The sequence below is a fragment of the Cladophialophora psammophila genome (assembly GCF_000585535.1).
Source record: "Cladophialophora psammophila CBS 110553 chromosome Unknown aczJe-supercont1.8, whole genome shotgun sequence".
NCBI lineage: Eukaryota > Fungi > Ascomycota > Eurotiomycetes > Chaetothyriales > Herpotrichiellaceae > Cladophialophora > Cladophialophora psammophila.
The window spans coordinates 831,819-855,151 of NW_006912929.1; the positions used below are offsets into that span (position 1 = coordinate 831,819).

Here is a 23,333-nt window from a genome sequence, read left to right on the forward strand (position 1 = left end):
AGCTTCGGCCCTGTGGTGGATTAACATTGGTCAAGAGAAGATAGTCAACCGAGTGCAGGTAAGAGGACCAAAACTACGGTGCAGCGGTAGACGAAATTGTCAAAGCCGATCGAAACACCGGCATTTTTGTTCCCGTTACCGAAAGACCAGTGATGATGTCTTCTAGAGGGTTTATTTCAGCTCCTATTGTGGCCGCCAATATTATATTCCAGCTACACTTCGAGGAGATTGCGAGTCAGAAAGCACAAAAGCTCAAAGCTAAGTATGCGCATGGGAATTACAGCCAGTTGTGAGATTCACAAACCGATCCTCATCTACATAGCCTTTCGTGGTCTTCCAGGATGAGATAAGGGTGGATGTGGAAGGAGTCGGGAGTAACCAGGAATACAGTAACAGAGGAAGCTTCCACAAAGCATCACCTGTCCTTGCGTTACGGAGACAACCAATTGCCACCGACGGCTCAGGCCGTGAGGATGTGAGTGGCGCAAAGCCTAAGGAGATGGCAGTTATTGCTGTGGCATCAGCGACGGTCACTTGCTAGGGCTGCATGGAATACATTGGGTCCAAACATTTGCATTTCCAGGGCCGAGGGCCTCGTTGTCGTTCTCCCTAGGAGCAGACGCAGATGCAGACGAAGTTGCAGATGTTTGATCGTTCACTCAAGAGACGGGCTTTTGCTCCAAATCCCCTCAGGCGTAAAAGGATGTCGACGGATTCATCAACTCGCCCTCAAATCGAACCTTCAAAAAATCTCAGATTGGTGTCAGCATAAATGGCGTCTCTGGAGCCTCCGACGTCGGAAGGGCGCGTCCCTCAAAGACTTATTCTTTTTTGACCTGGTGGAGCCGTTGTCATCCCACTTTGTTAAACATTGACTTGTAACATACCTCCTCGTACGCTCTTACTAACAGAAATTGAAACTCAACCAATGATAATGGACGAGGCTAGCACAGGCCACAACTTGCTTCGGCGTGAGGCATAGGTACAGTACTTAACGTAGCTAAGCGAAGCAATCCCGGCACATGATGCTTCCGCTGTAAAGGGTACGCCCAACCCCATTGGGGGAAGTGCTTGTTGTATTAGTGTGTGCCATGAGCAGAGAAGACCAACAAACCTCTGAATCTGACTCGAGGAGGTCTTCGTTATACGCATACGCGCGTGAGGCTTACCGGATACTAGATTTGGGTATTTGTTGCGTCCGCTGGAGGGAGGTTGTGGAGCAAGATCGTAATCATGCCCCCAGGAATCTCCAGCTTGCCGCCAGGTTTGCCCAATCTTTCTCTCATCGCTCATGGGCTGAGGCTGTACTGGTATATCTACAAGTACGTCTTCCATCTTTCTGATTTTCTTCACATCCTGCTCCGTTGGATAAGTATAAGCCTATCCCCTAGCGCCGCCTGACCCAACCGGTCCTCAATCTGGTGGCTTTTCCTGTTCCCTCCCTAGACGATTGAATCGCAAGCTACGCTGAAGAAACGAAAGATCAAAACACCACAAGTCCTCGGCAATATGCAAGATGGCAAACAGTTGACGTTGCTTTCTCCCTATCCCACGCCCTTCAACAAGCAAGAACCCACCAGGAGCACATAGGTAGCCGCGCTGGAGCCAAACAGCCCACATCGACCTTGGCTAAGATGACGCTAGCCCCAGAACGTGGCACCGCTAAATACCGAATTCGACCACTAGAAATTACTCCTTCGGGGCGAGGCACGCAAGCCACATCCACCAGGGCTTTGTGCCGTGGACATAGTCGGCACTAACACGGAGCACTCGGTACGAAGTGTTGTATTGCGAGGACAGCCTCGGGGGGGGGGGGGGGGGGTTCTGGAGTAGAAGGTTTGCCTTTTACTTTCCGGGCTGACTCACTAATACTCTCTTCGTTTTTATTTCTTCTCTGTTCTCGTCCTCACCAACCATATTTGAGGGTCTTTCTCTCTTCGGAGTGCCTTCTTGATCGGCTTTCGACCTTGCATCGTCGTGTCAAGCTAGTAAGAATAACCCTGGAGAAATACAGTGTGATGCATCGAAGGGTATATTGGAGAAAGAAAGCGTTTGATTGCTCGCGAAATGAGGGACTTAGCCCGAGCGGCGATGACCAAGAGGAAGAAAGGCCTGATTTAGAAACGACCAGCCCTTACGCGCACGGAGAGGCATCTCGCAGGCAGGCTCAGAGAGGAGCATGCAGCCACCCCGGGATGCGACCGACTGACCGAAGTGCTCGTCTAAGAAACTTGTACAGAGTCAATCGCTCGCTCGGTCGTCCATCCATTCAACAGCCCTCGACCCCTTTGCAGTCCGCAGAGTCGGGAAAACCTAACCCAGGAGTCCACTCGGCCTCCCATTCAGTCACTCGATCGCTCACTCATTGAACCAACCATCCCCGGAGCAGAACAAGGAGAACAAGAGGCGACCACGAGGATCAAGCTGACATTCACGCAAAGAAAGCCTCAACCCGACTTCCCCTCGCGACACGATCTTGAATGGGAAACTACACAGGTGGCTCCAGAGTCGTCGCGGCACCCGGCTCGTCTTTCCGCCTAAGCCTCCTTCCCTCCCTCAACAGACAATTTACCTCCTTGTATTGGAATTGACATGGAGACGTCGCAGAGAGACTCGCTCGATGGCACTCGGCCACCGGCACGGGCATGGAGCTATTACTACTCACTAACTTACTCACGTACTCAGCCTCCCGGACCTTCACGCATGCACGACCACTTCTCCTTTCTCTCCAATTCCGCTGCCAATTCCATTTCCACCAAGCGTGGACTCTGGCATCCCTAGAGCGGGCAATATCGACAGGTGAGAGGGAGAGAGGGAGTGAGCGAGCAAGCGAGTCAGTGAGCACCGGGGCGGATGTCCAGACGGTTCGGGGTTCAAATTATTGTACCTCCCTAGGTTCCCTATCATACCTCCATTCCTGCCTATCCGCATACCCGGCCTCGATTGGTGAAGCGACCAGTCCGTCAGTCAATCAGCCACTCACATGGGCACTCACTCGATCGACCAATCAATCAATCAAACTCCTCGGTGAGCACCCTCCTCATCACCATTACTCTTCCTCTCCCTCGACTCACCACGGCCCGAATCACTCGGCTCGTCAAGAAACCGAGGCACGAGGGGGTTTAATGGGAACGTGACATTTGACGCGGGAGGAGGGATCTCACGAAGGCTAGGCCAGCCTCGCCTCGCCTTTCCTGGGCCCAATCAGTCAATCAGCTATTTGGTTGGCTGACTGATCACTCAGAATGCGCGTACACGTAGACGAACACGGACAAGAAAGCACCGAACTGGGCGGCAAGGGACATGTGTCACGGGATACGAATAGAGACAAGGGATACAACAAGACGCGTCGAGAGTCGATCGAGGTATGTCGAGTATTTCTCTCATTGTAACAGTTTTGAAAATATGTTATTATCATAGCTCACTTTCGAGCTGTCTGGCTGGTTTGTTCAAAGATACACATAACATGAACGCATGCAGGGTATGGTATATCATTTTTTTGACAAGGAAAAGCGTCAAAGATACATCGTCGCCACCCGCTCCTCTTTTATGCAATCCAGAACCAGATCCTCTCCAAGATATTTCTCGGCTTACGCTCGGGCCACACTATGGCATCCAGCGCAGCCTTGCCCGTGTACAGATCGGCTTCGGACGCCTTGCGGAAGTGCGTGCGCTTGAAGATTCTCCAGAACAAATACAGTCCGAAATAGATGGGTACGCCGATATAGTCGGTGATGAAAGCCTGGTAATCCCAGGTGCCGGCAATCGAATCGAAGCCATTGAAGAAGATGATCAGACCGAAGAAGACGGCGGATGCGTAGCTGAGGTACGGTTGGAAGGGAGACTTGAAAGGCAACTCGTTGCGGTTGATGCCCTGGGCTCCACAGGCATAGTAAAAGCGGAGGTAAGCAATGCAAATGCTGACCCAGGTGAAGAGGGTGGAAATGGTGGTCAAGTTTTGGAACCACGTGAAAACAGTGTTCGAGCCGGAGGAGCAAGACATGTAGGTGAGGAGTGAGATTGACCAGGTGACCAGCACGCACCACACGGGGACACCGGTCTTTGTGCACTTGAGCAGGAATCTGGGTGCTTGGCGGATTTGCGCAATGCCGTAAAGATATCGAGAGCCGGTGTACAAGAAGGCGTTGGCTGAAGAAGAAGCAGATGTCAAGATGACAGCGTTAATGATGGATGGAAGGGTATCGATTCCGGCACGGTTGATGGCGATAACCCAGGGTGATTGAGCGGCACCAGGGGCATCCTCTTCGCGAGCATTCAGGAGATTGGGGTCGTTGTAAGGGACCAAAACACCAATTGCCAACGAGCCCAGGATGTAGAAAAAGAGGATACGCCAGAACACTCGGCGCACGGCCTTGGGGATGTTTCGTCGTGGATCCTCAGCCTCACCGGCAGCGACGGCCACCATTTCGACACCACCATAAGAGAAAGCGGCGTTGACCAGAGTGGACCAGAGACCAAGGAAACGACCAGTGCTGCCGGAAGCTATGTATGCTTTCATAGCACCGGGATTGTTCCAGTACTGGAAGCCGAGACGGTGTTGCCCTGGGACGCCACCCACATCAATGATGAGGGCGAGGATGAGCAGGCCGACAATGGTGACAATCTTGATGGATGCGAAAATGAATTCGGCCTCACCATAAATGGCGACGGCGAAAATGTTGAGGCCTAGGACTAGCACCACAACGATCGAGATCCATGCTGCTACGTTGACGTCTCGGGCGCCGGGCCAGAACTGAATGACGCTCGATGCCGCAGAGATTTCAGCGCAGAGGGTGATGGCGCAGGAGTACCAGTTATTCCAGCCAACAGCAAAACCCATGGCATCGTCGACATAACGAGCGCAGAATTGTGGAATGGCACCGGGGAGAGGAAGCCATGTGGCCATCTCACCGAGAGACATCATCATGGCGAAGACGGCCAGACCAGTGAATGTATAACCGAGCAGGACTGACAACGGGCCGGCTTGCAGGAAAGCACGGCCAATACCCAAGAACAGACCAGTTCCAATGGTGCCACCCAGAGCAATGAACTGGATGTGACGGGATTTGAGACCTCGCGAGACATAGCCATATTCTTCAGCAGTGGCGATGTCGCCAAAGACATCGGTGGCTTCGTTGATCTTGGAGCCTCGTCGGGCCTGAAAGAAAAGAGACAGACGTCAGCGACGTTGAACAGAACTGTTGGACCGCGCACAAAGCCCCACTCACCTCAACCTTGTTGGCTTCACTGTAGTCAATTGGGATGTTCTCTGGCGACTCGGAGCCAGAGCCGAGACGGAAATCGGCAGTCTTTTCCATGTTGGAGCCTGTTGGAGCTATTGAGGAAGTCAAGTGCTGACTGTTTTACCAGGTTAACAGAGCTCGACAAGCTGCTGGAGGTCAGGCAGGGTCGAGCAACAAGGCCAGAGACCTGGGGATGGGAAGAACAAGACAAGAGACGCCTCGCAGGATCAGGGCGGCTTGGAGAGTTATATGTAGGGACAACAAGAAGTGCGCGTGGGCCATTGGATGGGATGTGTCTGGGGGCGGGCAGATTACCCTGGCCGCATCGAGCCCATCGACAGCTCTGGCATCATCGCTGGCGCCGAAAGACCACGAGATGCAAAGCGTCGAGACCTGAAGCCTGTGTGCCAGAGTGTGACACTACGACCCACTCGAGCAAGGCGAACTGCGAGAACGAGGGGGGAAAAGGCCTGCGCTAGGACACAAGGACGATGGTGCGAAAGGTGATCACCCAGGTACGGGGTAGCTCTAGGCGGTCTCGACAAGGGTTGGCGAGGGCGGCGAAGGGGACGAGAGGGCCGCTAGGTGGAAGAATGGCTCGATGCGTGCTAGAGGAAGCCGAGTGACAGGTGGAAGTCGCCGGTCTGGAGGAATTGAGGTGGAGCAGGTAGGGTGTGATCTCCGTTGGAGTGAGATACGATCAAGGCAGCTCAAGGGCAGTCCAAGGGCAGAGCAAAAAGCCAGTGAGGAGTGACCAAGACTTGAGGAGGCGCGAAAGGCAGCCAGAAGGAGACCAAGTCGGAGGGTGGATGAAGGGTGGATGCAGGGTGGCGAGGCATAGCGCAGCCAGCAGCCACTCCACTTACAGCGCAACTCTCTTATCTTTTTCCTTTCAATCTGGTCATTTCAGGCTGCTCAAAACAGGTGAGCCTTGCAGATAACACGTTCCACAGGGCGCCCATTGTGTATTGGCACGCCATCGCACTGCCCGCCGTTGATTTCTCGGGCAAGGCTTCGACATGCGGCAGGGCCAATTTTCATTGTTCGGTGCAAACTACGCCCGACAACGAGGGGACAAGGTGAGGCGAAGGTGAGGTGAAGATGAGGTGAAAATGAGAGACAACTGAGATGTACCCAGTACCCGGTAGGCCCGTGATGATCCTGCATGCCCTGCTTGCCTGTTGCTGGTGTAGCGCAGTGTGGGGTAAAGTAGCGTTCCATCTTGTGCTCCCAGGTGCCATCCAGAACGGAAGGTGGCCGAGCTTCCAAGCACCACAAGAACAACCAAGAGCAATCAAGAGCAACCAAGAGCAACCAAGAGCAACCAAGAGCAACCAAGAGCAACCAAGAGCACGCAAGCACCAGGCAAGCAATGGGCAAGCAACTCCCCAAGAAACTGTCTCGCAACCTCTTCCTACTTAGTTGCACACAAAAAAAAAAAAAAGAAAAGAAAAGTGCTCTGCTGAAATTACCACGACACCAACCACAGCACGACCACCAGGAACCATATCACCAGTACGGCCTCCAGCACCTCAAGACAAAGTCCTGCTCGTGTCCTCTCACTGGCTCATGGCGCCATTGCCAATTTGAATTACTCAATTTTGACCTAACCAACACCACCGCGAGGAGGGGGAGCCCAGCAGTTTTCGGGCACTCGAAGCGAGACCCCAGCAACAAGGCGGCAGGGGGCGGCCCTGGTCCCCCAATCCGGCCCCCGCCTCCGATGCGCTGGCCTGCGCTGGGCTCGAATGAGTAGTCAGTTAGAAGCAGCTTCTGGAAGGGCAGCAAAGGACAGTTGCATCGGGCTAACGGCCAAGCCATGGCCCAGGAAGCCGGTGTTTGGCTGCGCATGCGGTGGCGTATCTCTTACTCTCTGGTATTTCCCAAGAGGTGCCTTGGCAACCACTCCCTTCATTTCTGACTGTCATCATTCGATAGGAAACGCTGCAATCAAACACAGTGCTGACATCCTCTTCCCGACCCGGATCGCCAAACCCTACCTTCCCACTGCAAGCACAACGATTCCAGAAGGTCGCGGCTCGTGTTCGCTAACTTTAACCCTCAGTCCTCGGCAAAGTGCGTTGCCACAGAGGCAACTGGCTCTGTTGTGACTTCGTGCAATGCCGATGCGCTAGATCAAGAAGGAAGAAAAAGCAAATGCGCAAGAGATAGCTACTTCAATATTGCCCCCGAGAATAAGCGCTCTTCGAGCTCTTTATGGAGCATCATGTTACCCGACGGAAAGGTATTCAGCCCCCCCGGTGCTCGTCTGACTGTGTGTTCAGGTGCTCCCTCACCTTCCTCCAGGACCACATTGAGCCATCTTCTTCAGCATCTCACCACATTATGTATAGCAGGCTGGCTCACCTTTCCTGGCAGACGACCTCCGGAACATCGCCCGCTCTTAGCACCCCGTGGCAAATGACTTGGCGCGGGAATTCATCTGGACAAGCTTGTAAATCGTCATGATCCACGAGCAGCCTTGGCGTCTCAATGACGGCTTGAAGCCAGCAGGTTATCTTGCCAAGATTCGATCATCTGCCTTTTGGCGACCGAGCCTCGCTCGCCTAGATATGCCTTTGGGATTCGAGGAGAATCACCTGAGTGTGCTCTTCCGCGTCCCACTGCCGTCGATCTACTTGTATTTCCTACCATGATTGACTCTCATCCTAAACTCTAGATGAGGTTTTTCATCACTGTCCGAATCTGCAAACTCACAGGTTCCTAATTTGAACCATTTCCCAAATTGGTCGGGCAGAGGTTGCTGATCAGCGATGCCCTGCTTCACAGCTATCGAATTGTTCGAATCTCAATGTCATTTTTCAATGTCCGCTCGACTAGCCCTTTTGACATCACTGTCTCGCCCATTTCCTCTCGCATCGGTGTTTATAACGTCACTCCGGGCCCCATGGAACGGGACATTTAGACAAAAATGATGCATACAAACTCAAAAATGACGTCTCACTCTCACCAGCAATGCAATCAGTGAATTTCACATTGCTGGGCTTCATTACTTACAGTACAGATAACTCGTTCGACCTCAAAAGTGCTACTGGCTTGCGGCTGGGTTGCCGCTACAGGGGTTATGGGCTTATCATCATTGTCGGGCTACACATTGGATTGTGACAGTCCATGTCTCAGATCAGTTGGGAGACCTACTTGGTAGACAAGAGTGCGATCAATCGGGAGAGCGTTGCCACACCTTCTTCAATCTAGGCATATGCTAACCAGACTTGGACGGAGCACACAACGGGTTCGTTGTCTGCGTTCAACGCATGTGAGCATCGCTGTACTTGGTAGGTGACTCCCAAGCGCCCAATTTTCCTGGAGACCCCTTGCTCTATCGGTCCACGTTCGTCTTCATCGTGGCGTGGGATCTCTACTTCTGCTCATGCCTTGCTGGTATGACATGTTTCATCTCTCTGCTCTGCCACCGAGAATGAGCCTTTCCAGTTTCTGACACGTCACTCTCTAAGTCGAGATTCTTTTATGCTACACTTCGAGCTTGATAGTTTACACATGAACTATGCCAGCAAGGATGGCGGCCGAGCGGAACCCATGGTCCATGTTACGTAGGAGCACCAATCGATTTACCTTATGCCCTTCTCCACCGGGCCTCGTTATTTATTTGCCTATCCCATTTACTTCTTCATCTCTCGTACTAAACCGCCAAAGTGCTCCTTCTGTTCGTCTGCCAATTTGCCTCTCGTGTCGCTAATGATCGTCAACACCAGACTATAGTTGTTGTACAGGAACTTTGCCCTTTTGCTCGCGTCGCCCGACGCCTTGGCCAATTTGCCAATCAGAGACTCGTACTCGGTTCTCAAACGGACCAGGCTGTTGGAGACGGGCTCGTCGTCGCCGCCGGCCTCTGCACCGAGCAAGAGGATGCCTTGCAGGAATTGGCCGAAGCGCTGTGTGATGGCGTGAGGAGCGACCGAGGTTTTCGAGGCGTCTGACGATGATCCTCCGCTAACGAGGGAAAATGCCGCTGCTGCGCCTCGATTGCTGGTCGTCGGAGCTGGGACTTTTCTCAGCGACTCGCAGTGTGCGTCCATGACGATCTGGAAACGCGGCCACAGGAGGATGTTTGTGTAGTTGATGTACGAATCTGCGACGGGGACTTTGCGCCGTTGCAGCTCGAATGCGAAGTGCTGGTTCAGTCGGACGCAGAGCAAGACGCCCAGGCAATCGTTCGTGTTTTCAACAAGGCCCTTGGTCAGATTGTGGCCCATGGCGAATGTAGGCTCGAAGATCTCGACTACCCTTCGGGAGATTTGATGGTACGTACTGGTGGAGAACAATTCCGTGATGACTGAATACTCGGCCGAGACATTGTCGATGAGCGCTTGGTTGAAGTTCCAGAAGGGCACTTCTAGGTAATGTGCCGACTTGCTTTCTTCGGCCAGGTAGGCAGGGATGGCTGTGTCGTTCTTGGACTTGAGGACGTCTTCTCTTCGTCCTAGGCTGAAGGCGTCATGCGGTGGAGGAGCAGGTTTGGACGTACCTAGCACGTTTCGCCTGGTCGGGGGGGCCTCTGAGCCGAGCAGGTCATGTTGATCGAAGGCGTGGATTTGTAGAGCATCAAGAGCTTGCTGGTATCGGGAAAAGTGACTGCTGTAGTACCATCGCATCGTGTTGACATAAGCTTGCCCAATCTCCTCGGCCAAGACTGGGTGATTTCGAGCAAGAAAAGCATAAATATCTTTGTATCTCAGGAAAGTTTGCTGTTGGATTACTTGGGCGTTAATGTTGGGTGACCGAAGCGCTTTGATCTGTGCCACGATATAGTCTCGAATTCGCTCGATCGCTTTGATCTTGAGGTCTTCAAGCAGAGGCTTCAGATCCTGCAACGCCTTGAGCTGCTCCGATTTCTCCTCTTTGGCTTCTATTATGAATGATCTTGCTTCAACTTCCTTCAGAGCCTTGACGAATGTTTCGTCGATAGGGCCCTCGGCGATGGACTTTACTGTGAAAGGAGAGAGGCTGACTTCTTCTACCGCGGGTCCCAGAAGCTTCTCGACATTACGGCGGTTGTCAAGTTTGGCGTTCAGCTGGGTAGAGCGAGCCTGTAAGTTCTCAATTTCTGCGGAGACCTGGCCGAGTTCGGCCTTGAAATTGGTCAGGTAGGATTCGACATTGGTAAGAATTTGATCGCATTCTGCAATCGACTTGTGAAATTCTTCAAATTTTTGCCTGTTCTCTTTTGCTGATATTTCGACCCTAAAGCCGTTGCCAGCAGGTCGTGGCGATATATCTTGGGCAACGAACTCTTCAAGGCTCAGACCTCCAATGTCAATCTCTTTGCTGATCTCGCCATCTTGCTTCCTGGACCATCCTTCAGGCACTGCTCCATGTTCCGAGTTTCCCAGTATGCTCTTTATTACATTCACAGGGTCCGGCACATTAGGTGGTGGCCTCTGCTCGAATCTTAGGGAGGATCCATTGGGCTGTCTCGGTAGAGTTGTAAGAGATGTCGTAGAAGTATTCGCACTGAGGTCAAGGGATGTCGAAGATCTAGTCGCAAGTAGGCCCAGCCCCGAGACTGTCCGCTGAGTCGGAGCAGCAAGCTGGGAATTCTTGCGTGGCAAGGGAGAGTATGGCCTGGTCGGAGCAAGCGACTCACGAGAGCCACTGGGCGCTGCAGCACCAGCAGTTAAGCGGTCCAGCCACATCCTGAAGGATTATTGAAAGAGAAGTCATCAGAGGGGGTGAATGTTATAAAGGCATGGCCTTTGGTGGAAAACAGTAGATCAAACACTGTTTCATTACCCAACTTATGCTGACTGCTGCATCTCGCGACGTAGACGCGCCAGAGTGGCAGCGTGAGCAATTGCGCCCGGGCCCGGGACAATGTTAGTCCGAACACCCAGCTATCAAGTTCAGCTCGCAAAGCCCGCCAGGTGTGTTCCTCATCTAATCCTCATCTACAGATGCTACATATTATTTATCCACAAGAGGACCCATCCTGAATCAAGGAAGTCTCTCCCTTGTAATGCCAGAAAGGATTGATAGCTCAACTCAGTGTCTTGTCATCCAGGGTTAATGGATCCTTGAACCATTTCCCAACATCAATCATGATATGAACGGATTCTACTGAGATGAGTTGGGCATGCCCACACACAGAATTCTCTTGATATTGGCCAGAAGCTCGACGGGACGTGGTTGCTCAAAAGCTCATGTCCTTGGCCCTTTCTCACTCCCATATCAAGACTGGTTTTATGCATTTCCCATGATGCATATCATCGATCGCTTGATTGATTTCCCTGTAGGGATACTTGGTGACAAGGCGATCTATGGGAAACCGGCCCTGCCTCCAGAAGTCGACAAGGGCAGGAAGGAACTGTCAATTGTTAACGCGAACCCAAGCATAAAATACACACCGGTCATACCGTTTGTGGAAATGAAGAACCTTGACATGAGCCCACATAGCTGACGTTTCTACCTATCCAGGACGCCGCTTCAATGTTGACGAAAACCCCCTTTGGCGCTCCTCCGACTGTTGCCACTGTTCCGTTATTTGCTGCTGCTGCGATCATGGACTCAATGACAGCAACGATCCCGGTCGCATCAAGTGCACAGTCGACACCCTCGCCGTTGGTGGCGGCTTTGATCAGTGCAACCACATCTTTTCCTTTCGAATTGATCGTGTGTGTTGCTCCCAGCTCTGAAGCAAGTTCCAGTCGGGAATCCACGATATCAATAGCAATGATCTTTGTGGCAGGTGTAAATCTGGCCGCCGCCATGATCGCCGCCAGACCGACTGAACCGACACCGAATACTGCAATCGATGCTCCCACGGTGGGCTTGAGAAGATTCAAGACGGTACCAGCCCCCGTTTGGACCCCGCAGCCTAGACAGCAAAGAATGTCAAGCGGGACATTTGAAGGGATCTTTACCGCGCAGACCCCGCTCACAACCGAGCGAGCAGCGAAAGAAGACTGGCCAAAGTAGGATGAGTTGATGTCGGTGCCATTGAGAGAGAATGGCTTGCTTCCGTCCAAGCGGGAGCCGCCAAAACACAAATGGGGCCCTTTTCGACAGTATGATGGGTTCCCGCGACGGCAGGGCGTGCAATTCCCACAGTAGTTGAAGGACAGAAGCACATGATCGCCTATAGCCACATGTTTCACCTCAGAACCGACTTGTTCAACAACTCCAGAACCTTCATGGCCGAGGATTGCAGGTAGTCCAGGACCTCTGTGGCCTATGGAAGTGGCCACATCTGTATGGCAGACACCCGTTGCTATCATGCGGACCACAATCTCATCGGGTCGCATATCATTCAGTTGTACTTCTTTAACTTCGAAAGGCCCGTTGTGTTCAGAGACCACGAGAGCGACGGTGCTGCTTGCACCATTTGGACTGGAAACGGACCCCATTTTTTGCTTTAGGTGTCTTCGTCTGATCCTTTGAAGACTGAACAGCAGTTATAGCAACGACAAACAGCTCACGTGGGGTCATGGTGGGTGGCCGGTATATGAACCCGTATAAGGGCCGAACATGCCGAAGAAAAGGTGGAGGTCAAAATGCCATATGACGTGGAAATATTGTTCGGCTCTCTTGTGGCACCGCTGGTGTGGCGCTCTGGTAATGGCAGATTTCTACGGGAACCCCGAACTTCAACCATGACTCCTAACTATTTTTCCTCGTCGAGGATTGTGACGGTTCTCACATGGAGGAACTCGTCCATTCCCCATTGAGCGCCAAATCTACCAAATCCGCTTTCTTTCACTCCCCCATGCGGCAAGAATGGCTCATCATGGACCGTCATTGCGTTGATGTGGCAAGCTCCGGTCTCAATCCGCCTTGCACATCTCAACGCCTTAGGGATATTCTTGGAGTATATGCTCGCTGAGAGACCGTATCCCGTGTCGTTGGCCAGTGCGATCGCTTCATCCACAGTGTCAACTGCGGTCAAGCTTAAGGTAGGTCCAAAACTCTCGGCATAGAACAAATCCATGTCCTTTGTTACACCACTCAGAATTGTTGGTTGGAGAGATGCGTTGAGACAAGAGGGATGTCCGAATTCTAGGCGAGCTCCCTGTCCTACCGCAGTCTGGACCAGGGATGCCGTTTGCTTTGCTCCGTCGGTTGACACAGCATTGCCTACGACAAATCCATGGGCCTCTTCCTCGAGTATCTTCAAGAATGCCTCCGCAACTGGACGCATGACAATCACTCGCTCAGTCGCCATGCAAATTTGTCCATGCTATGGCGTGTCAACAACTGTCAGGCTCTCTGGGAGACTAGCTTACATGCAAGAATCCTCCCATCACGACGGCCTTCGCGGCTTTGACCAAATCTGCATCTTCAAGAACAATGCACGAAGCTTTGCCGCCCAGTTCTAACAAAACAGGCTTGAGGTGTCTGCCTGCCTGCTGTGCAATAATTCTTCCCACTGCCGTCGAGCCTGTGAAGTTGATTTTGCGAACTGCGGGGTGTGCTATCAGGGCGTTGACCACATCAGCAGCATCCTCGCGGGCGTGTTGAATGATATTTAGCACTCCAGGTGGCAGACCTGCCTCGCGAAAAACTTGTCCAATGATGTTGTGGGTCTTGGGACTCAGTTCCGACGCTTTGAGCACAGCAGTATTTCCACAAATGATGGGTGTCGCTACTGCTCGAATTGCCAGGATGAACGGCGCATTCCATGGTGCAATTCCGAGCACCACACCGTACGGCTCCCTGAATACAAGAGCCAAGCGATCTTCGCGGTTAGCTGAGAATTCGCCGGAACTTGGAGCTTACAAACTTTCAGTTTCTGTCGTTGGTAACCATCCCATGCTGCAAGTTGTGGCAAGACTTGCAAGCTCTTCCAAGAACTCAACTCCCATGTGCATGTTGATTCCAGCAGCCCATTCTCTGCTACAGTTGGTCTCTTGAACCATGGTTTCGATGATCTCGTCTCGCCGGGATCTGAATAATTCTGCAGCTTTGAAGAAAATGCGTCTCCTCTCTGTTGGATGTGTGTGAGCCCACAATTGAAACGTTCTGGAAGCAGAATCAACAGCTTCTCGAGCAATTTCCACATCGGCAGCAGACGCAGTCCATACTTCTTTCTGGGTCGTCGAATTTATTACGCTGAACGTGGTCTTCGATTGCACAGACTTGTTGTCGATCCAGAGGGGAACATTGTTCATATTCTGACCGTTCATACGATTCTCTCCCATCTTGTTTTATTGCCTGATGTCTGCTTGGTGGGCGACTGGGCTTTCTGATCTTCTCTGTTCCCGCACATTGTTCTGTGGAATAGGATATGCCTTTATGCACAAGCCCACATTTGGCTGTCACCAATTGCAGCCCAGTCTGGAGTCTTGTCCCACTAATCCCTTTCTTGAATGATACAATAAATCTCAGTGCTTGAGAACTCGATCCATCAAGGTCACGTGTGATTCTTGGTCATGCCCAAGGGGCCTCTCACTGTCTGCGGGAGACGATCCCGTATGTTCAGGATTGAGTTACCGAGCAACAATCTATCGCCATCGCGAAGCCCAACCTGTGCCGTGAGGCAATAGTTTCAAGACTACCGCTTGGAAAAGCCGGGTGGTCTATTTTGGGACCCCACACCACGCGCAACTGGCTGTTCAAGGAGAAAGGACGAAAGGTATTAGTTATTCCATCAGACATCAGACTGATATTGTCAATCCACGGGCCCGATCCTCAAATTGCTCACGCCGCGGTTACAAACGCTGCTACTATCGCCAGCTGCGATGCCTTCACCCGAAACCACAGCGTCAAATGGAGTGTACACGAATGGTGTCCAGAGCAACAGCGTCAACGGAAACTCCCACTCAAGTGCCAATCAAAATGGTTCATACCTAAAGGCAAATCACCATTTGAACATTATTATTGTTGGAGCTGGTATTGCGGGTCTAGCACTCGCCGGTATCTTGGGCCACTCTGGGCACAAAGTCATTGTTCTAGAAGCAGCACCGATGATTGCTGAGGTGGGCGCAGGAATTAATTGCTCTCCAAACCTCACGCGCCTTTTAGCCCGATGGGGCCTCGACAAGCGTGTACTCAAGCACACGAATTCTCTCACTCGAATCGACCTGAGACGATGGAAAGATGGCGAATTTCTCGGCGCTGCGACTCTCATGCCTGAGATCGAGAGGAGACATGGCGCTCCACAGTATGCGATCCATCGTGCGGATCTTCATGGAGCATTGATGGAAGAGGCTGAGTTGGTGGCCGAAGTTCGCATCAACAGTACGGTCGCGAGCATTGATTTTGACAAGCCTTCGGTAACTCTATCTGATGGCAGCATGCTCGAGGCAGATACGGTTGTTGGTGCAGATGGTGCGCGTCCCGGATCGTGATTTGGGGATTTACTACTCACAAAATCAGGAATGAAATCTACCTGCAGAAGGTTGATTTACCAAAACCTGGGTCTGCTCGACAAGGCGAGGCCAACGGGAGACGCTGCCTTCCGTGCCTGCATACCCCTGGATGTTGTTACGGATCCAGAGTTGCGAGCTTTTATTACAGAACCGGTTGCCACAAGGTGGATGGGTCCTGACAGACATGTCCAGGCCTATCCAATACGCCATGGAAATCTCTATAATATGGTAGGAGGATGCTTCACTGCCAAGCCCGCGGTGGCTCACTGAGTCGTAGGTGATGTGCCACCCAGACACGGGTTTCTCAGAGGAATCCTGGACCGCGAAAGCCTCTAAGGGGGAGATTTTGGACCATTTTGGGTCGTGGGATCCAGTTCGACTGCGCAAGCTTTTGGACTTCATCCCTGACGAGAACGTGATGAAGTGGCGGCTATGCGAGCATGATCCACTTCCAACGTGGGTAATGGGCAAAGTGGTTCTGCTCGGTGACGCTTGCCATCCCATGCTGCCTTATGTGGCACAGGGGGCCGCTCAAGCGATCGAAGACGTCGGTGTCCTTTGTTTGGCCCTGAACCACGTCTCGAAGCCAGATGAAATACCAACGCTTCTCAAGGCTTTCGAAGTAGCACGAAAATCCCGGGCAGAGCACGTTGCTGGCACAGGTGGCGCCACGCGCCGAGTTCTGCACCTCCACGATGGCCCAGACCAACAGGCGAGAGACAAAAAGTTCAAAGAGGTTTCAAAGGGCGGCGAGAATCCTGACCTGCTTGGTGATGCGAAGGCACAGTCATTCTTGTGGGGCTATGACCCAGAGAAGGAGTTCCTGGACAACTTCGAGAGTAAGTGAACCGTTGAGTGAGAGGGTGTTCCATGAATTAATTCGAGTCAAAGGCATGATCCGAAAGGCACAAGACCTTCTCGCCGAGCCGACAGCAAGGGTGGTGGATTTTTAGGTGGAGATGCCGTAGCAGCCTCACAACCATAGTCGGACTAAGCTGCCTCTCATATCTTTCTAAAGACTTCAATCGTGTAGAATCACTGCACGGAAGAGTGCTCAAAAACATATCCTGCAATGATTTGCTATTATTGTCTCGCCCTTGGCAGTTTACAAAACGCATTGGTCATCTAGCAGTGAGTCCAAAGTTATGCTTGTGGCGTAGCCTTGTACTCTTGTCACCTCCGCCCCTACGTACAGCTTGCCTCGCCGAATACTCACACCGGCCCTTGCCGCTTTTGAGCCCCCAGCCGCCAGCTCCCAGCCGCCAATGATTTCCACCAAGCCCCCACACCTGGATGTTTCTCACTGCCTATATTTTGGAACCTCCAAATTCCAGCTCAAAAGTCACCTCGACAAAATCTGCTTCGATAGCTCAGTGGTAGAGCGAGAGATTGCAGTTACAAAACGACCAACATCTCTAGGTCACGTGTTCGAACCACGTTCGGAGCTTGTTTTGATCTCTTCTCATAAACGATTTCTTTTTTTTTTTTTTTAATATCTCAATTTCTCCTCGGTACTTGAGCACCGCCTCTACTTGACTATTCTTTCTATTTTTCCACCATCTCCGCCCAACAGCATTTCAAAAAAGTTGGGCCTGCTTATTCATGGCAACGGTCTCGTCCGTCCAATCGGCGCGAGCATGTTAATTCCTTTCTATCAGCCTGGTCTATTTCCCCCCCCCCTCTAACTCGTTGGCCATGATGAGCAGTGCAAATGATTTTGGCGGTCATCCGGACCTGGCCTCTATCTCGCAGCATCGTGGGGTCCTGTCAGACTCCGTCTTCTCGGTGGGGTTTAATAGATGGCAGAATATGTGACCTATTCTGTCTGTGGGTTGTTCTGCCAAGCAAGTCCATCCTTGGTGAGTCTGAGCAAGGTGCTCAACTTGGCCGAGGGCTGCCCAGGGTATGGCCGGAGAGGTATCAGCCTACAGAGGTCTCCCGGGCCATGTGGTCTCCGGCAAGTGATTCCGATGGTTTGGGTACAAGGACTACGGTTGAAACTGTAACTCGATATATGTTATTGCCATTCGATTCGCCCAAGCTCGGGAGACTCTCCCGACCCCGAACGGGTACCCCGGATTGGACCGAATTCTGGATTCAACCGAACCCCGGACTATGCCCGTCTCATGCTTTGTCCCGGCCTGGTGGAGCAAGCATATTAACGGAGGACGTCTGATCAGTTTCGATCCTGCTCACTGTTGTGGTCAGAGACACCTCAGCATAATGGCAGGCGAGGAAAAGAATACGATCCACGCAGAAGATGTGCTGGTCGACGCTACGTCGCATCTCGCACACGACGATAGGGAGGTGAGTCAATCACAGGTGATGGACCTCGGGGAAGTTCTAAAAGGGAGCAGATTGAACTGGACAACGGAGAGATTCTCCTACGGCTGGCCCCCGGCACTGAGAAAGGGTCGAATGTGACCAACCTCAAGCTCGCAAAGGATGGCCAAACCGTGCTGGTCCCCCAACCGTCTGACGACCCTGACGATCCCTTAAACTGGTCGTCTTTCAAAAAGCACATGATACTCATTTGTGTCGCTTTTGGAGCCTTCGCCGGTGATTTTGGGTCTGGCGCCGGGGTCGGTACCATCGTCGTGCAGGGGATCGAATGGGACATGTCCCCCGTGGTCGTCAACTACGCGGGCAATCTGAATGTCATCATGTGCGGTGTCTCAGGCCTCATCTGGATGCCGCTGCTCAACTACTGGGGCCGCACGCCTGTGCTCTTCTGGAGCTCCGTGATGGGTGCAGCCTTCACACTGGGTTCGGCCCTGGCTCCCAACTTTGCGGCTTTCTACGGGTTTCGCACGCTGCAGGGCGTGACCCAGAGTACCGGACAGACCATCGGCTTGGCGTTTATCCACGACATGTTCTTTTTCCACGAGCACGCCCGCAAGATCGGGGTCTGGTACGCGATATACATCATCTCCCCCTTCGTCGGGCCCTTCTGCGGCAACTTCATCGTCGGCACGCTGGGCGAGTGGCGCCCGGTCTTCTGGCTGGTCTTTGCCTGGTCGTGCTTCCTGCTCTGCCTAATCCTCTTGTTCGGCGACGAGACCTACTACAAGCGCTCGGTGCCGCGGGCGCAGCAGCCCCGCCGTCCCGACGGCCAGATGGACCGGCTCTCGCGGGTTTTGGGTCTGTGGCAGATCCAGCACCGCTCGAACGGCTACTTCTCGACCCTGGCCCGGTGCTACGGCCGGCTGGCCGAGGTGCTGTTCAAGCCCGTCATCCCGCTGTGCATGATGTTTTATTTGATGATATTCATGTGGTCGGTGGGCATCAACATCACGTCTTCGATCCTGCTGCAAACGCCCGTCGAGGCCGGCGGGTACGGGTTCAGCTCCATCGCCTGTGGATACATGTATTTTACGCCGTTTGTTGCGATTCTCATCGGAGAGGCGTTCGGGCACTATTTCAACGACTGGATCGCGACGCGGTACATCGAGAACCACCACGGCCTGTTCGTGCCCGAGACGCGGCTCTGGACAAACTACATCGGCGGCGCGTTCATGGTGCCCGGCCTGGTGCTGGTGGGCCAAACACTGCAGCACCATCTGCACTGGGTCGGCATCGTGTTCGGCTGGGGCATGTTCCAGTTCGGCGTCATGATCGTCTCCGTCGCCACCGTCGCCTATGTGCTCGACTGCTATCCGTCCGCCTCCGGCGAGGTGTCGGCCCTGATCAACTTCGCCCGCGTCCTCGGCGGCTTCACCGTCGGATACTTCCAGCAGGCATGGGGCCTGCGCATGGGCTTTGACGTCTCCTTCGGCCTCCAAGCCGTCATCGTGGTCGCCGCCTACCTCATCCTTGTCTGCGTCCAGGTTTACGGCGCCAGGCTGCGCCGCTGGGCGGGGCCCGTCAGAATCGCGCTGTGAGGTAGATCATGTGCTCCGTGTGTGCAACACATTACGTACATCCATACGTATACCATCCGTCAGCACCTGGAGGAAAAATTGTACACAGTATACTCAGGCTAGGCTATCTGCTCTTGCATCTTCCGCACATTATTATCATCCTTGTTATTATTGTCTGCTCGCCAGACCAAGCAAAAAGCATCGAGGGAGAATTCGCACCTATTGTTAAACCACCCTTTCTGGCGCTTGGTTTCGTTCGTTGATTTTTTTCCCACCCATCTAATTCTCGATCAGACTATACTTCGTAAATGCAGTGTATGCGAGACTTGTAAACGCTCAAGCGAGGACAGAGAACACAGGTTAAAGGTGTCGTATTGACATACTATTATGGAGTCGCCCGCCCACCCAGACCCTCTAAAACAATCACACGCAGCTACAAGAGGGCTTGTGGCATTTCCACATCTCACTTGAATTGAGCATTCCCATCAAGACATCGATTTACCATTTCAACTGTTAAATCGACAACCACATTCGACGTTCTCTTCCAAGTTTTCAGGTTTGGCTGCTTTTAGCTGCTTTGAAGTCATGGAATGAGTTCCTGCTGCTTGTCCAAACCGCCAACTAAACGACTTCAGGCCACACTGTCTGAGGCTTTTGGTGGCTCCCTCTTTTTAATATTGCAGATCAACCCTCTTTGCACGGCGAACCAGTAAGTTTTAGTGCGCACCTGGGCTTTAGGATCCGCGCGTTCAATGTCGTAGACCATGAGTAAGGACGGAATCACCTTGGACATCTCCATCAGGCTGATATTCCGGCCCGTGCAAGTCCGCGAACCGCCACCAAACTGTGCCGTGAAATTTTCCATGCGTTAGTTTGCAGGGCGAAAAAGGAAAGAGGGGGAAGGGTACACGCAAACGAACATCGTATTGAATGTGAAGGAGGGAAGGGGGTTTGAAAGATCATGGGACATAATACGTACCACGAAGAATGCTCTTTCCATCGCTTTGAGCTGCGCTTCGTCTGCCTCCAGCCACCGCTCTGGTCGGAAGACGTCGGCATCTTCCCCAAAAACCTTGCGGTCTCGGTGGACCACCCACGCATTGATGCCGACGATCGTGTCCTCGGGAATTCGGGTGCTGCAAATAACGGTGCCTCCTTTGGGGACATGCCTTTCCAGCAGGAACGATACTGAAGGGTGATATCGCATGCCTTCTTTTAGTACAGCCTGGAGATACGGCATCTGTTGCGCCTCCGCGTACTTGACTGGCAGTGAGAGCTTCCCCTCGGCTCTCTTCTGGTCGATCTCTGCTTGAAGCTTGCGGTAACATTCAGGATGCGTCAACAGTCCGTCTATCGCAGACCGAAGTGCTATGGCTGTAGTGTCACTACCAGCAAACACGTTCGCACTGCTGTGGCGAATGGTGTCAACGGCTTCCATTTTGCCCTCTGCTTTTGCCTCGTACAGTCTCCCCAAGAAGTCCTTGTGCCTCTCTGGGTCCTTTTCCCGCTCGGCGATTCGTTCCAGTGTAAACTTCACTACGTGGTTGATGCTATCCAGCTTTGGCATGATGTACGGAAGCAGAGGATTGCCGAAGAGAAATTTGTGCAGATATGGAACTTGGCCTACCACGGAAGCGTAGACCAAGAAGTTGTCGATGGTGTCAATCAAGCCGCCCACATCCCCGCCTTCTTGCATACACCCAAACCGCTTGCCGAAAGTGACCTCCGCGATCACGTCCATGGCGTAAAGCTGGAGCCATTTACCCAGGTCGCAAGGCTGACGAGGGTTGACATAGAGTTCATCAAGCCTCTTGAAAAAGAGCTCGGAGCAATTGTCGACGTATGGCTCAAAGGCGAGCATAGAGGTCATTGAATACGCACTCGCAACAGACCTTTTCTGCTTCGCGTGAAACTCATCGCTTTTTGTAGAGAATAGATTCGCCAAGTAGATTTTACCATATTTCATTTCCTGAATGGGATAGAAGTCTGTCTGCTCACGTGTTATCATCGACTTGCCCATGTAAATTAGAAGCATGGCTCTCCAGACCTTGGTAAAGCCACTGTTCAGTCCGTAGATGACTCGAAGCGCATCTGGATCAGAGACACTGACGATATTCGGGGCGATGCGGACAAGCGGACCATACTGCCGATGCAATTGAAGATTTTTGATATGCCAGTCTCCCTTGGCGACCTCCCAGGCTCTCCAGAAGCCCGAAAAGCTCGCGACAAAGGGTCCTGGTATGTGTCGAAGACCAGTCTTATACCTTTGAGAAACGAAATAAAGTAAGACACAGACGGCCAAGGTCAACCAAAGATGCGACCGGACATAAGAGGCCGTGTCAATCGCGATGTCAACCACCCTCGGTGAAGCCATGTTGCCATATGTTGCAACTTTTTGCGGAGAAGGTCCCCCAGACGTCCAGACATAGCCATTTTATCGTGCCATCTTCCCAAGAACAGTCTCCTTCTAGTCTCGGATGACATACGGGCCAGAAGACATGGGCACGCTGGAACAATGCTTCCCGTGGGTCGTGAGGCTAAGGCTCTGGGGTAAATGGCTCCCCAAACCTCGCGTGTGCAATTCATTGGCCGCCCGGGGGTTGCCCGCGCCTCCGTCTCTAGCCTCGGGTCTCGAGCTGCTCGGCGGGAAGTGGCAGGATCGATTGTGTGGGCACTGCGGGATCTGTTCCCGAAGGCGCACCGTGAAGCCAGCTATCCGAGCGCCAAATATATACTGTGTGCCGAGTAGAAGGGATCGTCGGCTCGGCAAGTGTGTTCACCTTCAACCCGTTGAGCTTTTGTGCTTGTAGAACTTGTTGTTCGTGATTGATAGCATTGTCAAAGTCAACCAGAAGGCGAGGGTTTGTGGGCAGTTCTCCGCAGAGATGCCGCAGTGTCTCTCACCATATCACGCTCAATATAATCGGGTTAGCGCCACATTGCTCGGCATCCAGGGGCGAGGCTTCACTCCTTTCTCCGTAGCTAGACTCGCCAGGCACAGTAGGCTAGAAGAGACATAAGCCTGGTGGCCCCGTGACGTTGAGCGGATATGGGCGTATCCCTGGTCAGACAGGCCCAGAACCATGGTCGACCTGCATTCCCTGCCCAGCGGTTCTCGACCAGACAGTGCAGTTCGCAACAACGGCCCTAACGACCTCGCTTTACAGCGATACAAGCTGCGCGAACTGGCTGAAGGGTGGCCCTGTTACAGGTATGGCTCTTCCTCTCCGAAAAGCGCAAGGCTCAAGCTAGATCTCTATTGACAGCAAGCTCCTTCCAGAGATGCATGTGAATGGGAGAATTTTGCCTCAATCTTCCACCCGGACGCGTACGTGTACACGACGTGGACGGGTCGGACGCCGTACAGGGACTTCATCAAGGCCTCGAAGCTTGGTATGGACAAAGGCGCATTTATAATGCACCGGGTCCACGGGTCGACGACGGACATCAACCCTGAAGCCACACGTGCTGTGACGAAGATGAAAGCAGCCATCACCCAGCGATTTGACCTTGATGGGGTAGAGGCCGACGCAGAATCGGACTGCCGATTCTGCTTTTTCTGGGAGAGAGACTCGATCACCGGCGCGTGGGCTGCTCGCTTCGTCCGGCACTGGTACGAAAAAGACAAGTTGATCCCCGTCAATCCTTGTAAGGTACCGGTATTGGATGACGAAAAGTTGAACAAGTACCCTGTAGGGTATCGCTATCTGGCATACTGTCAGGAGGCCGTCTTGGGAGTAAAGGTGAAATTGGATATGCCTGGCCATCGACGCGAAGGCGATAACGACTGCGGCAGAGCTCATGATGAACTATACTGGCAATGCAAGAAATGGGTAGAAGGCGGAGCTGTGGAACTTTAGATTTCGCTCCCAAAGTGCATTGAGAAC

The 23,333-nt window shown here is 52.7% G+C and overlaps 8 protein-coding genes across 8 annotated transcripts; 3 read left to right on the forward strand and 5 right to left on the reverse strand.

The window, feature by feature from the left end:
* Window positions 1–3,547: 3,547 nt before the first annotated feature.
* Window positions 3,548–5,318, reverse strand: A1O5_05938 (AAT family amino acid transporter; the record flags this gene model as incomplete). Its single annotated transcript, XM_007746535.1, has 2 exons — window positions 3,548–5,158; window positions 5,229–5,318. The coding sequence occupies 2 exons, from the start codon at window positions 5,316–5,318 to the stop codon at window positions 3,548–3,550; spliced, it is 1,701 nt and encodes a 566-aa protein (XP_007744725.1).
* Window positions 5,319–8,884: 3,566 nt separating this feature from the next.
* Window positions 8,885–10,918, reverse strand: A1O5_05939 (uncharacterized protein; the record flags this gene model as incomplete). Its single annotated transcript, XM_007746536.1, has 1 exon — window positions 8,885–10,918. One exon carries the CDS (start codon window positions 10,916–10,918, stop codon window positions 8,885–8,887), a length of 2,034 nt encoding a protein of 677 aa, XP_007744726.1.
* A 521-nt stretch (window positions 10,919–11,439) lies between these two features.
* On the reverse strand, window positions 11,440–12,625 carry A1O5_05940 (uncharacterized protein; the record flags this gene model as incomplete). The annotated part of the gene is made up of 2 exons (XM_007746537.1): window positions 11,440–11,586; window positions 11,636–12,625. The coding sequence occupies 2 exons, from the start codon at window positions 12,623–12,625 to the stop codon at window positions 11,440–11,442; spliced, it is 1,137 nt and encodes a 378-aa protein (XP_007744727.1).
* Window positions 12,626–12,882: 257 nt separating this feature from the next.
* On the reverse strand, window positions 12,883–14,416 carry A1O5_05941 (uncharacterized protein; the record flags this gene model as incomplete). Its single annotated transcript, XM_007746538.1, has 3 exons — window positions 12,883–13,455; window positions 13,502–13,953; window positions 13,999–14,416. 3 exons carry the CDS (start codon window positions 14,414–14,416, stop codon window positions 12,883–12,885), a joined length of 1,443 nt encoding a protein of 480 aa, XP_007744728.1.
* A 540-nt stretch (window positions 14,417–14,956) lies between these two features.
* A1O5_05942 (uncharacterized protein) lies at window positions 14,957–16,433 on the forward strand (the record flags this gene model as incomplete). The annotated part of the gene is made up of 3 exons (XM_007746539.1): window positions 14,957–15,545; window positions 15,594–15,814; window positions 15,864–16,433. 3 exons carry the CDS (start codon window positions 14,957–14,959, stop codon window positions 16,431–16,433), a joined length of 1,380 nt encoding a protein of 459 aa, XP_007744729.1.
* A 1,376-nt stretch (window positions 16,434–17,809) lies between these two features.
* A1O5_05944 (uncharacterized protein) lies at window positions 17,810–19,467 on the forward strand (the record flags this gene model as incomplete). The annotated part of the gene is made up of 2 exons (XM_007746540.1): window positions 17,810–17,893; window positions 17,944–19,467. 2 exons carry the CDS (start codon window positions 17,810–17,812, stop codon window positions 19,465–19,467), a joined length of 1,608 nt encoding a protein of 535 aa, XP_007744730.1.
* A 610-nt stretch (window positions 19,468–20,077) lies between these two features.
* A1O5_05945 (uncharacterized protein) lies at window positions 20,078–21,820 on the reverse strand (the record flags this gene model as incomplete). Its single annotated transcript, XM_007746541.1, has 2 exons — window positions 20,078–20,290; window positions 20,426–21,820. 2 exons carry the CDS (start codon window positions 21,818–21,820, stop codon window positions 20,078–20,080), a joined length of 1,608 nt encoding a protein of 535 aa, XP_007744731.1.
* A 709-nt stretch (window positions 21,821–22,529) lies between these two features.
* On the forward strand, window positions 22,530–23,306 carry A1O5_05946 (pea pathogenicity protein 2; the record flags this gene model as incomplete). Its single annotated transcript, XM_007746542.1, has 2 exons — window positions 22,530–22,657; window positions 22,727–23,306. 2 exons carry the CDS (start codon window positions 22,530–22,532, stop codon window positions 23,304–23,306), a joined length of 708 nt encoding a protein of 235 aa, XP_007744732.1.
* Window positions 23,307–23,333: the final 27 nt, after the last annotated feature.